The sequence below is a fragment of the Dunckerocampus dactyliophorus genome, chromosome 10 (assembly GCF_027744805.1).
Source record: "Dunckerocampus dactyliophorus isolate RoL2022-P2 chromosome 10, RoL_Ddac_1.1, whole genome shotgun sequence".
In the NCBI taxonomy this organism is placed as follows: domain Eukaryota; kingdom Metazoa; phylum Chordata; class Actinopteri; order Syngnathiformes; family Syngnathidae; genus Dunckerocampus; species Dunckerocampus dactyliophorus.
In genome coordinates this window covers 24,385,842-24,399,489 of record NC_072828.1, presented here as the reverse complement: position 1 = coordinate 24,399,489, position 13,648 = coordinate 24,385,842, and the positions used below count along the sequence as shown (strand labels likewise).

Genomic DNA, 13,648 nt, shown 5'->3' with positions numbered 1-13,648 from the left:
GTGACCTCTGTACTGGACTAATATGGTCATAGTTCCTGGTTCTCGTCAGGACTCGAGCAGCAGCATTCTGGATTAGCTGGCCTGAAGGCAGCATATACAGACTGAACAGTAGGGGTCCCAGGGTTTACCCCTGGGGAACCCCACAGGTCACAGCCATTTGGTCTGAGACAGTTACCAATTCCAACAAAGTAGTTCCTGTCCTCCAGCTAGGACTTGAACCAGTTTAGAGCAGTACCGGAGATTCCCACACAGTTTTCTAACCTCTGTAATAAGATCACATGGTCAGCTGTGTCAACGGCAGCACTCAGGTCTGGCAGAACTAAAAGTAAGACTTGCATAGCTTGATATGGGCCGATAGTTTAGTACTGTGGCATCAAGACCTTTTATTGAGAGGCTTAATGACAGTTTGTACCTGAAAATGACCATAATTCACATATTTAATTTAATTTCATTTGTAGACTGAATATCAAATACATAACTATGTTTTGGATTTAATATTCTGTCTCTCAAATGAGACTTTCAACTTTGTACGGAATGTTAATGTAGTTGTGGTCATCATCCGCTAGGGGATGCTGTTGCATTGTATGGAATGTTTAACGACGTTAATGTAGTTGCGGTCATCATCCGTGTCAGGGTGCTGTTGTTCTGTAGTTTCTGTTTAAAGCTCTCTCAGTGGCAGTTAGGACTCCACGGTGGGATGTCAAGATAGAGTGTCTTGATAAAAATGTTTTATTTACACAACGACCTAAGTCACTATGGCCGATCTACAGCGTAGACAGTTCGTTAAGAGAACTATAGCGAATACATTTAGTGGTATATATAAAATATAACATTTATAAAATTTAAAATTAAGTTAGACTACCGCACGCGTAGTAAATTGGCTAAAGAAACCACGATAAATAGATAACTAAAGCTGTCTGGTTTCTCAAATTTAGCAAAGTTTTTTAATGTGGGCCGTTTCCCTGTAAATAATGAACCAATAAAATAATAGTATACACTCTTAAACCCGCCTCTATATGGTTGCTATGCCTACTTCAGGTTTCTCCATGAGTGACGGGTTAGCTAGCCAGTCATTGTCAAACTGGGCGTGAGCGGGAGTGGACACTGGAGAGTTGACTGCCTCGCGCATTTCTACTACAACGAACATACCGCCAAGGGTTACCTACGGCTGTTGGACAGAGGCTGTCGGAAGACTGGGGATGGACAATGCTATTTAAACGTCTACGGAGAAATCTATACAGGTCATAAATTAACCTTTCTTTCAATTCACCCCTCTTTTCACCTCAATGACATTTCTCCTTGTTGGCAGAGTGTGGTTTGGTCATGCATGGCTGTGACAGCAGTATAGACGCGGTGGTTTGACACAAGCTAACGCAGCAAAAGGGTGTTTCACATGGACTCAATCATCCACTGTATGTAAATAATATGCAACATAAATTCAAAAGTTTAACGTGTTTTATTAGTGTCCGGTTGTCTAAGAGTTTATATAAATATATATACATATATATGTATATGTGTGTGTGTATATGTATATATGTGTATGTATATGTATATATATATATATATATATATATATATATATATATATATATATATATATACATTTAATGCCAGTTTTAAGTTAAATTTGAGTTATTTTTAACTTATACCATAATGTCAGGTGGTTCTATGGTGGCTGACAGGGAAAACCGTAAAAATAAATGTTAAAATGCTGCAATCACACAAACCAAAAACAAATTCAAAAGAAAAATCTGCAAATGCCAAAACCACATGCAAACCCCCTAAAACAAACTGAATGAGATAAGTGTTGCAAACTCAGAACAGAATGAATGCTGGCCAGGCTACCTGAAGAGGCGGAATGAAAGGTATTTTTTTTCTTTATGTTTTAAACTTTTTGCGCAATATTTTACAACATTATTGCGCAAATGTCGGCACGTTAATATTAGATATGTAAACCGGTTGCTAGAGAATACTGTAATAAAAAAATAAACATATTACTGCCATGTGTTGAACAAAGACAACTTTCTTCTGGGCATCCATCCCGCTCTTGTCTTGAAAGACGGACATTCTGGCATTTGACCGTTTTTGTGCATTTGCACTGGCCACTGTAGCTTTCAGTATTCCTCATTTTAAAGATATCTCACTGTGGTACAAATTCCAAAAATGACATGTACACAACTCTCGCTTTCACTTTTCACGCACGAGTGAGTTTCTGAATTTGCTGAAATACATTTTATGTTTCGATATCTCTCACGTGTCTTGCGGCTTATGGGTAAACCACCACAGGCACCAACGGATGACATGGGGTGATAGATATTCCAATCAACAATAACTCATTTCTCTCTAAAATATCACAGTTTCCACACAGAATAAGCCTGGACTTTATTGTAGAGTCTTGATCATTTCAAAAAGATGTACAGTACGTGATTTCATATCCCAGAGCTTAGTCTGCTCTTCTATATGCCCTTTAACTTTCCTTGTTTGTAGGTGCTTAAAATATAGAAAGCAGATGTTTGCAGCTTGATAGTTTATGGACTTATGGGATTATGTGATGCTAGTCAACCACTGCTGCATCAGACTTGGGAGTTGGAGGGAAGTTAGTGTAATTTACTCTTGAAACATCTGAATGTGCAGCATTGATGGCCTTGTAGAATTTGTTCTTAGGCTACATTAACAATTTTACGCAAAAAAAACCCTTGGGTGATCACATTTGGTGTTGGCTGGTGCTTCACTAGTGTGTTTGCAACAGCAAACCTTAATTTGCAGGTTTGCCATAAGTTACAATATCATGAATGACAACGTGCCGTTTTATGGAATCTAGAAGCCTCATGTTGCACGATATCACCAAAATCCTACAAGACTTCGACTGAAATATTCTATTTCTAGTTTAACCATTACATGAAGTATATGTCAACATAGAATGCTTGAATGTTACTGTCATAGGGTGGAAGAGGTAACTGTTTGTTTTCATACATACTGCATCCGAAATCGAGACTGACTCCCAGCACAGGTGAGACGAACGAAAGAGGCAGAAGAAGAAGTGAGATTTGCCTATTTTGCATTTTGATGTGAATGGACTGACTAACACCTGCTGAATGGTTCAAAATAGACAAACGGCAAAAATGTGCTGTCATACATAGTAAGGGACCACATCCATTATGACTTTAAGGCAATTCTCTGTGACCCAGGATCTTCTTACTACCCTCCCTTCCCATTGGCTTCCCTTCAACATGTTATACGGTGCCCATGACAAGTGTTAATTATACATTAGCCTCCAACGCAAAAGTGCTGCCGGACATTCTGTCTTTATTGCCAAAACCCAGAGGCAGCACATTGGAAAACAGCTCATTGAAAAGCAAACTTCTATTACTCAAGAGTTTATAATTATTTACATGTTTTGCATGATAAGTGGAGTGTTACATATGTAGAAAATCAGGTAGCTGCTTAACACATTGCTGAGAAATACTGTTGAGGCCCTCATGAAGGACCATGACCCGAGGCTGCGAATGAGCCCAGCCAAGGTGCCTCTCCGCTGCAGATGGCAGCCCGGTCCTGGCTCTGTTTCTGGGTCAGTGGTTCATTTAGTGCCCTGCTCTATTCATTAGTCAACCATTTCATGTAATGTTATTGTAAAGTGATAAGACATTTTTGTATTATTAAGAACTGTGTTGATTGTACAGTATGTGCATTTATTGATTTTATGTTGACGTCAACAGCATGTTATGGTGTGTAGTTGCTATGTCTTTAAGACATAAAGGACTTTATTTAATACATGGCAGCAGCCAATAGATAGCACAGCTAATTCAGCCCCAACTCAACTGCTGCCTGAATAGGTCGCCATAAAAATGGGGAATTAAAGAAATTAACCAATAAGAGAGGTTCACCAGCATTTCAATAACAATCTTGCATTGCTGCACTTAACCTCCAGAGTACTGTAGATGTTTTCAACTATTGGCCCTATTGTCACTTGTCTGCTGCTTATATGTTGAAGTAGGGTGGAGTTACTTTATTTTGTTGGCTCACGTGTTTGAATGTGAAGAGGTTTAGTTCAGAGCCTCAGGCTCCCCTGCCTTTCCTGTTCTTACACTTTTTTCCTTTTGATTTGGTTTCTCTTTGTTTGTTCTGTTTTTTTCTTAAAAATGACAGTACACCGAGGCTTTACTTCCTTACTGTTTTCTTTTCTTTTTACCATTTTAGGATAGTTATCAATCAAGGACATTTCTAAAGTACTGTATGGTCTGTATGTAAAACATTGCTATTTAAAAAAATAAAAATAAATCAATATACAGTAATCCCTTGTTTATCACGATTAATTGGTTCCATACGATAAGTGAATTTCTGCGAAGTAGGATTCCTTATTTATAAATTGAATATTTTTGTACTTGAAGCATACTTGCTTTCTGTGCTTTCTAAATATAGTTTTGAACATTAGAGCCCTCTAGACATGAAATAACAACCCTATAGTCACCCTTACACTCGTATTGCACAATATAGTAGACATAATAAGAGTAAATAAGCTATTTAAGACATAAATAAGACTTACCCGTGTTGCTATAAATGTGTTACCTAGGGGACGACACTGAGGGTTCAGAGGTCAGTTTCAGCTTGGCGTGGGTTACAGCCATAACAGTAGCCCATGATTTTATCAGTGATTATTGTGCCTGTTGTGAGATCATTCCAACCTGTCCTAAAAGCCCGTTGTTCTGGCGATCAGGTCAGGGGCTCGTGTGTCTCACCGAACATTACAGTAACATTACTTGCGACCAGTGTAGAATACTACATATCAATGTCTTATAATGCCTTATATTTGTATTTTAGTTCATTTCGCCATTTTTAGGCTTGAAAATGTTTAATTTAGGAAAAAAAACCTTGCTTAAAAATTTGCTTAAATATGCAGATTTTTTACTTATAACAGGTCGTATTCAACCACAAAACACAAATGTATTAATTAATATATTTTTGAAAAACGGTGATAGAGTGAAGCCGCTAAATTGGAAGAGCGAAGTGGCGAGGGACGACTGTACAGTGGAAAACAAACACAACAAAATGAACAATGAAAATAAAGTGGGTCAATAAATAAACAAATGGCTACGAGTGTAACCGTTGCATGGACCACCATATTTATGGTGAAGAGTGTTTGCTGTGACACAACCCGCACTGTGTTCTCACGCAGCTGCTCAGCAAGTGATGCCTGCCTGGCACATGGTCACAGACTGCTGTAGTGCTGCATTGACAAAAGTACATTCAGGCCAGGACAATAGGGAGACGGTGGCCTGGTCTACGTTGATCACTCTGATTGTTCCTATCTTTTCTCTCTTAGTCAGTAAAAGCTTTGCACATTGTTTTATCACTTTAAACTGTTTTCATTCTCTGCCCTGTCTATTTATTTGTTTTGTTATGTGGATGTAATTCTGTCTTCTCACTGATGGTAATGAGGGCTTGTTGGTTTCAGCATCTATATGTTGTTGTTTTTTTTATTTGGATTGATAATTTGGGAGTGCAGAGTTGTTGGGATGTGTTGGGATTATCCGTGGATTGATAATTTGGGAGTGCAGAGTTGTTGGGATGTGTTGGGATTATCCGTGTCTTGGTATGAGCCACACAATGAATCGCCGCCAAAATGGATTTACACTATAACCGATATGCACCAGAGATGTGCGTAAGTCTTTTTTTGCAAGTCCAAGTCAAGTATCAAGTCTTTGTGGGGTGAGACTCAGGTCGCTAAAAAAGTAATATCTCATGTATCTTCTTGGTTTAATGAGCCTTCTATCATCTGCTGCTATTCAGTCTACTAAGAATACGGCACCGCTATATCAAAGCATCTACTGTATTATTATCACTCCTTTTCCCATTAGCATAAAGTATCAAGACTGATTAGGTGTTTGTTATACAAGTATGATCACTTTAAACAGGTACTGCAATGCAATATGAAGAAAACACAATGAATGATTTCCTTTAAAGGAAACTGTATTCTTCCAACATGAACATACAGTTACAATATATCTTGCACCCTATTGTGCAGGCTCAGTCGGACCATAATAAAAACAAAAATATACAAAATGTTACACCTCACCCAGTCAAAGGCATTGGTTACCATGTCATAAAGGAGGGAATGACATTAAGCTTGTCAGACGTTTCAGAGTTTCCCCGATGTTAATACGCCAGAAAAAAGAAAACACAATCATTGTCCACGGTTCTGAAGTCTTTTGAGCATGAGTCCAAGCAAGTCTGAAGCTTCTCTGTGTGCCACTTAAGTGCGACTGGAGTCCGAGTCGTGAACTCCACGGCAAAAGAGACGAAGATAAATACACAATATAAACAGTAATGTACAAAAAAACACCTGTACAATTCAATTGAGAACTAGAAAAATACTCCCAAAAGTTTGATTTCTATTTTTCTAGAGTAATGGCAAGGTAAGGCAAGTTTATTTATAGAGCACCATTCATACACAAGGTAATTCAAAGTGCTTTACAGCAGTGGTCCCCAACCCCCGGGCCGCGGGTCATTTGATACCGGGCCGTGGGTCATTTGGTACCAGGCCGCACAGAAAGAAAAAATAATTTTCATTATTTCATTTTTTTATGTTTATTTTGAAAAGTGGCCTGATTCTTTCTGTTACATCCGTCTCACTTGACGCATGTCCATTGTGCGTGTGCTAACTTTATCTCATGCCGCACAGATAGACTACTACTGTATTTTTACCATTTTTCTTTCCCCTCATATTTGATCTGAAATGCTGATACTATGTGGGAATGCATAAAGGTAAGTTTTGATAACTTATTGAGTGCTAATGTGCACATTTGTCTTAAGTTAATTCATGCTAGCGCACTGCCTTTTACCACACACGTCAAACAGCGATGTAATAATCTCTCTGGAAAAACTTGAACTGGTGGATGGTGGGTCGGCATCCATGTTGTGCTTTTAATTTGATGTTATTCATGTCTTAGTTTTACACAATACATAATAAATAAGATAAATTAGATCGAACACCACCCCCACCCCATGAAATTTGGCGCAAGACCATGAAAATACTTGTACACATCCAAGGCTGTTTTAAAGTCTATTTTCTGAGCGACAGGCAGCCAGTGCAGTGACCTAATATTAGTACTGGACTAATATTGTCATATTTCCTGGTTCTTGTCAGGACTCGAACAGCAGCATTCTGGATGTACTGCAGCTCGTTTAGAGAGCCCGGTCAGTAGGCCGTTACAGTCGTACAGCTTGCTGGAGACAAAGGCCTAGTCCTGATTGTTGGCAATGTTTTTTAGGTAGTAAAAGCTGATGATGTTATTGATTTAATGTGGCTGTTAATGTTCAGATGTGAGTCCATTATTATCACTAGATGTCTAACCAATGGTAAGGGTACACCTTGACAAGCAATTCTAAACATTGCTTCCCTCTTGATACCTAACTCCACAGCCAGACATGCTGTATGAAGAATACGAGAGGTGGTTGTGAAATGTAGGGAATTGCTGCAGCTCCTTTTAATGCTGCTGTCGGTTGCTTGGCAGCCTCCCTGACCTGTTTTCCTCTTTTCATCAATTTTGAAGTGATGCCCAGTTCACTATAATGTCACTGTTGTGCCATATTTTCAGCACTTGTTTATGATGGTCTTCTTTGTGGATCAAGTTATATCCAGTGGATTGGAAATGTTTTGTTACTTTACGTATGATTCTAAGAATATTCCATTTCATATGTATGTTTTGTTGCTTTTGCTTTTGTGGCATTTTGTATATCATGGAGCTGTGGTGTAACACCTATCCAACCCCTGCTGGTCACTGTTAGCCTGGAAAAGGCGGGAGGCAGACGGTAGGTGTTGAGGAGGCGTGAGTTCGTGTTGACCTTGTCTCCTTTCCTTCATCTTCTAGCACCCAAGGTTTTGTGGCGGTGGGATAAAACATGTTTACAATGGGATGACAATATACTGCATTTGTTTTGTGCTGTAATTAGGTGGCTTCCAAGTGTTTTTCAATGCGTAAGAATTTTTTCATTAGTCCCCATCTGTTTCTCCAGACCTCATTTTTAATGGCGGCAATCTGTGCGGTGTCAGGCAGTGCAATTTTGGCTGGACTTAAATGAGCAGACGGAGAGGTTGCAGTGTCTCTGGTGAAAAGGTTGCTTGCTTTGTCTGTCTGGCTGACCCGCAGTTTGTTTGCTGATATGATCCTTTTGTCTCGAACCGCCTTTTACTGTTATAAGTCTTTTCTCTTCAACTCTGGGACCATTGGTAGTGTAGTAGTTCAGAATTTCTTGCAGTTTGCCAGAGATCAATTCCCACTTAATTCTCTACCTTTTGCCCTAAGTCCGCTGGTACAGATGACCATTTGACGAAATTCCCAAAATCCACTATGGTGAAAATTAATCGAGATAGTTGTTATTTTGGTTATGGTTATTTTTATATTAATTTTTGAAGGCGGAAAACAGCGCCTATGCTTGTTGCAGCTAAGTAGTATAGAAAATGATTAGGCTGATGGTTGCATATGTGAATAAACAAGTGATTCATGTCTTTGTCCACCCATTTTACTGTCAGAGTCTTAAAGATAAATTACACAAAACAGTAGCGAAAGCCTTGTTGCTACTTTATCCTTTCGTGGTTGAAGAAAATATATATAAAGCAGACCTGTGGAATGTTAGGTTTCAATGCAGTTGGATCCGTCAGAATTACTGCTGCATCTACGGTGAAATTGAGTACACGTCTCCGTAATCCTCAACATTTTATTACCGCTCATTCATGAATGAATAGTATTCAATACAGTATAGCCACTGATACGTACTCTTCATAAATGTCTGGCTGTAGAAACTGTAGAAACCGGACTGAAAAACTAAGCTATCGGTGCCTCATTTTGGTGCTAAATCAATGCAGACTCTGCCACCTGCAACAAGTGCTTGAAGGTGATGTTGTGCATTAAAGTCTTGTAAGTAATACAATCTTTATCATTTAGAAATGTCTTTATTGACGCCAGGAGGTATGGGTTTCTTCCGACTTGTATTAGCTATCCAAATCCAGGGGACGCTCTGGGAAATGCTTGCTTCCCTGCACAAATGGAACACAGCATTTGTTTGCGTTTGTTGCTACTCGATGTCATGTCATGTCATGTCACCAGTCATGTTTGTGTTGTGTAGTGAAAAGGCTTTGGTCAGCAACAGCATGCATACACATACTCAACAAAAACACAGATAAAGGCATCCACGTATGAAGGCAATCCTTGGGGATTCATTCATTCGTTCTAATATGTGCATCCTCTATAATCTGTTATGATTACAACAAAAGATAACTAAATATTCTAAGTCATACATTTGAGAACCACATGATTATGTTGTTTCATGATGTGGTACTGGTACACAGTGTTGCTTTTCCTGCTGTCACACCTAGCCAAATGCCTGTTGGGAGGAGAACATACCACTAGGCCTGTCACGATAATGGATATATTGATTTATCGAATGATTAAAAAAAAAACAGGTAGATAATTATGAGCCCTCGATAAATTTATATTTACGTGTATGTGCATCTGCTCCATCTCTTAGTCTCTCTGTGGTACACAGGCTGGATGACAAGAGGGTTCACTCTGCATATGTCTGTGTTCATTGGCTCCATAGGAAATGAACACAGAAGAGAGCAAGCCACTTCTCAGCTATTAAGCCTCCTTGTCCCAGTAGTGGAGGCGGGGGCTATGTACATGCAGTGCAAGCAGTTAGCTAGCATACGCGATTATGAATGAAGGCACAAACGTAATCGTTTCTAAGCCGAATGTCACAGTTCCAGTGTGGATGTGAAGCAAAGCCTTCTTCCCGACAGACAACGCTTACTGATCGGCGGAGTAAATATTAAACGAAACATCGCAAAATGTTGGGCGTTTACAGTGTCGCTCGCTACACTGCAAAAGAAATGCAACCTTTCAATACGGTTGAAAAGCCAACAGGTGGAATTGCATGGCAGATATCAGCAACATTGGATTGTAGCTCACTGCCTTGTCTGTTTTTTCCACCTATCGCGTTGCTGTGTGCAGTTGTTTTGACACCATGAGTAGGATTGGTTTGTGACGTCGTGATGTCCTGCGAGTCGTGAGTGTTCTGTGAGTAGGCGGCTTCTTTGCCTCAGGTACACGATGAGTGCCATCTAAAGTGACAAAAAGATCATTGAATAATTAACCAAATGATAATATGGTAAAAAAAAAAAAAAAAAGGTTGAAATCATCGATTATCGTCGATAAATTTTAGCACCATTATCAACCAGCAAAATTTGTTATTTTGACAAGGCTACATACACGCACGCACATGTCAGAGATCTCGTTAATCTTGCGAGATCCCGGACACAAGATCTCCTGACACCCCTAGTTCCTGTATCTGTCATTTTAATCCTTATCTTCCCTAACTGTCATCCACCATCCCCCCGATCACTCCTCCAGTTGACCTCCTTCCTTTGGTCCCCCACATCCTCTGAGCTTTTCTTTTGAAGTCTTTTCTATATCTGTCATTTCTCAGGGGCACCCATCCTACGCTGAATGTGTCTCGTGTGTTTCCATAAAGACATTTCAATCCTAAACCTTGTTCTCGTCTCATTCAATTCACACGTTGCACTTATCTCGACAAATTGAAAACTCGTCATAAAAATGAGGCAATTAAGATGAGATTGAGCGATAAAGAATGGCCTTCTGTTCTCTCTAATGCAGTTTTACCTTCTTTCTGTTTCCTCCACAGAACGCTGTCAGTGCATGCCGAGTGACGATACGATGGCTTTCTTTCAGAACAACTTCTGGGTAAGGAAGTCTGTATGATGATGACAATGATGTTTATGCAGAGGAGACAAGGGTGATTTGTGTTCGCTATAATACAATAGAGCCGGATCTTGCATTGAACTCTGTTTATTTTTTCCCCGTGTTTTTTTTTTTTTCGACTTTCTGTTTTTCCCTGCCAATGCCACCTTCTGCACTTTTACTGAACTAGACATCATTGTGACTTTTGAGATGTGCATCGCCGTGAAGGACTTTCACCGTACTGGAGTAATAAAATATGCCAGATATGAGCGTTTCGAGGATTTACATGCAATTCATCCAGGTCCAAAATCCTGGATTGGAGGGAACAAAAGCTAAAATGATTTGTGGTCATTACAACACATTGCAACACAATCTACGATTAGAGTCAGCCTATCACATTTAAAAATGTTAATTCAAATTTTCGTGCAGACAATGTTGTTTTTTTCCCTAAAAGATCAAAGTTACTGAACTTGTTGGCAGTTTCACCCAAATGTGTGAAATGATGGTACATAGACTCTCTTCTCTCTCTTCTTCCCCTCAACACACTCCTCGACCCCTCAGCGAGTTAGTCAGCAGTTAGATGACATCTCGACATAATTTTCTGTCCCAATGCACCTGCGACATCTATTTCAGTTGTGTGCCCTACTTTCTCTATTGGCTTCCATTAGACTGTTAGAAACTTCACTAAAGTTATGCATTATATACGATATACAGCAGGGGGCTGCGATTTAAAAAAATAAACAAAAAAAAAAACGCAGCTCTGGACTTTTTGACACAAACTATCCAAACAATTGGCTGATTATCTTCTGCATATACTGCACTTAAAAAGACACAAGTGAAAAGACGGCAAGGTTACTTGCTATTGTTTTTTGTAAAAAAGAGAGATATAGTACGAGGCTCTGCTGTGTGGGTAAAAAAAAAAAACGTTGAGTGTGACTGTAAGAGTATTGTGGAGACTACTAAAGATGTACAAGCAGTACCAAATGTGATGTTCTCTGCACTGTGATGCTCAGTGTTAATAGTAAAGATCACAGTTGAAAGCAGCAGTTTCCCAAGTATTTCAGTTCATATTACAAACACATTGCAGATCTTGCAGTGGCTAATTACTGCAGTTTCCGGACTATAGACCGCACCGATATATAACCCACTAAATTTAAAGAGGAAAAAAAGATTTGTGAGTCGCACCGATCTATAAGCCACAGGTGTCGTAAAACGTAACATGGGATATTTAGCACACAAAAAGATGTACTAAACGTTTTTAAACTTTTGATGAAATAAATGCTTTTCTCCAAACAGTGCCGAACAGTGCGTGTAATATGGCTAGTTAAACATTAGCCTACCAGAAAAAGTAATTCATCACCATCTTCATCCTCCTCCTGGGAACTAAACCCACTAAAGGCATCTTCTTCAGTGTCAGAATTGAACAGCCTCATAATTCCTTCGTCACACACTTTGTCAGTCTTTCTCTGTTTTTTGTTGTCACTCTCTGTGTCACTTTTGACTCAAGGCAAATTAGCCCTTTAGCTTGAGCTGTCAGGCAGTAGTCCAGCCTTTCAAAACCCATTCATGATAGTGGATTTTTTGACACACTATAAAGAAAGACACAATAAACTTTGCAATCCTACCGCCACTCGATGTTGCCAACATCACTCGTTACCTGCGATGATGAGACGTGAGACGCTTTTTTAAAATCTGAATTAAAAATCTGTGGCAGTCCAAGCAGTCAAAAACAGAAGCTGTAGTAATTCCACACTTGACTCAACTTAACATTTGTCAGATCGTTGCATCAGACTTCAAAATGTGATGTTAGTGTTGACTTCATGCGTCTAATTCACTTCTTCCAGAAGCTGCACTATAAGCATCATGGGAGCTGTAGTTCTTTTTAGCCATATCACAAATTAAAAAACTTAAAAGAAGTATTTTTTCTTTAATATTTCAACATTATGCTACTAAAAGCATGTTATTTTTCCTCACTAACAAGTTATTCATGTAAAATTGCATCTTTTTTTTGTTTGATTACGTCTTTTTTTGTCTTAATATTTTGACTTTATTCTTGTAAAGTTACTGCAGATTTTTGCTGTTTTTGGATTAAAATATATTTTTAGAATGTGCTGCAGGCTAATTAAATAAAAAAAAAAAAAACAGCCGTGGGATGCAAATGGGACCCGGGACGCACTTTGAACACCCCTGTGATAGACGGTAGAACACCAGACAGTTTCATGTGGCTCACCTGCAAATTTAGTTTGTTTGTGACAGTACTTGAGATCTCAACATGGGCCTATAGCACATCCGATGGCACTGAAAATACACTTTCATGTGGTGTGCATTTCGGTTAGCTATTTGGCTCCACATTTGTCTATTGTATTGGCAAACTCATTTTCATTCATCCTCTCCTTGCTTTTTCTTCTCCTACCTCTTTCTCTGACCTTGCTTTTCCACCATTAGTCCTTGATATCTGTCCTGTGCCAAACTGGATTAAGGGCCAACACACATCAATATAATCTTTCCTGTATTTGTGTCCACGTTGGGGTGGAAAGATCAGCAAAATTAGCTATAATGAAATAATTACAGTGATAAATCAAACAGCTCGGAATGGATTGAAATCTATCACCAGAGTTCCCGTTAGAAATGTATACACGTGTGAGCAAGCATGAGCTGACATTGGATCACCGTTGCATAATGGAAGACACAGTGCTCCATTCTTCAGAATGTTTTGACCTCTATATTAAATGATTTTTGGTGCCCCCATGCTGATGTTGCTACCTAATTATGTTGATGTTATTGACAACCCTCTGTTGTGAGGCTATCCATTCTGAAACTGTCTTGTTAGCAGGAAACATTTGCGTGATCAGCGAAACTCCCCTGGCCATGCTGACTGGTCATTCAGCTGGATG

General features: G+C 39.2%; 1 protein-coding gene across 3 annotated transcripts in view; it reads left to right on the top strand.

Moving 5' to 3' along the window:
* Positions 1 to 13,648, top strand: part of fcho1 (FCH and mu domain containing endocytic adaptor 1) — a 64,387-nt gene that overhangs the window by 17,391 nt on the left and 33,348 nt on the right. For 2 of the 3 annotated variants that reach the window (XM_054790992.1, XM_054790991.1), the window contains exon 2: positions 10,699 to 10,757. In XM_054790992.1, coding sequence (XP_054646967.1) covers positions 10,699 to 10,757 — 59 coding nt within the window. Of the gene's footprint in view, positions 1 to 1,075; positions 1,242 to 10,698; positions 10,758 to 13,648 lie in introns of those variants that run through there. The other variant, XM_054790993.1, reaches the window with a different exon arrangement.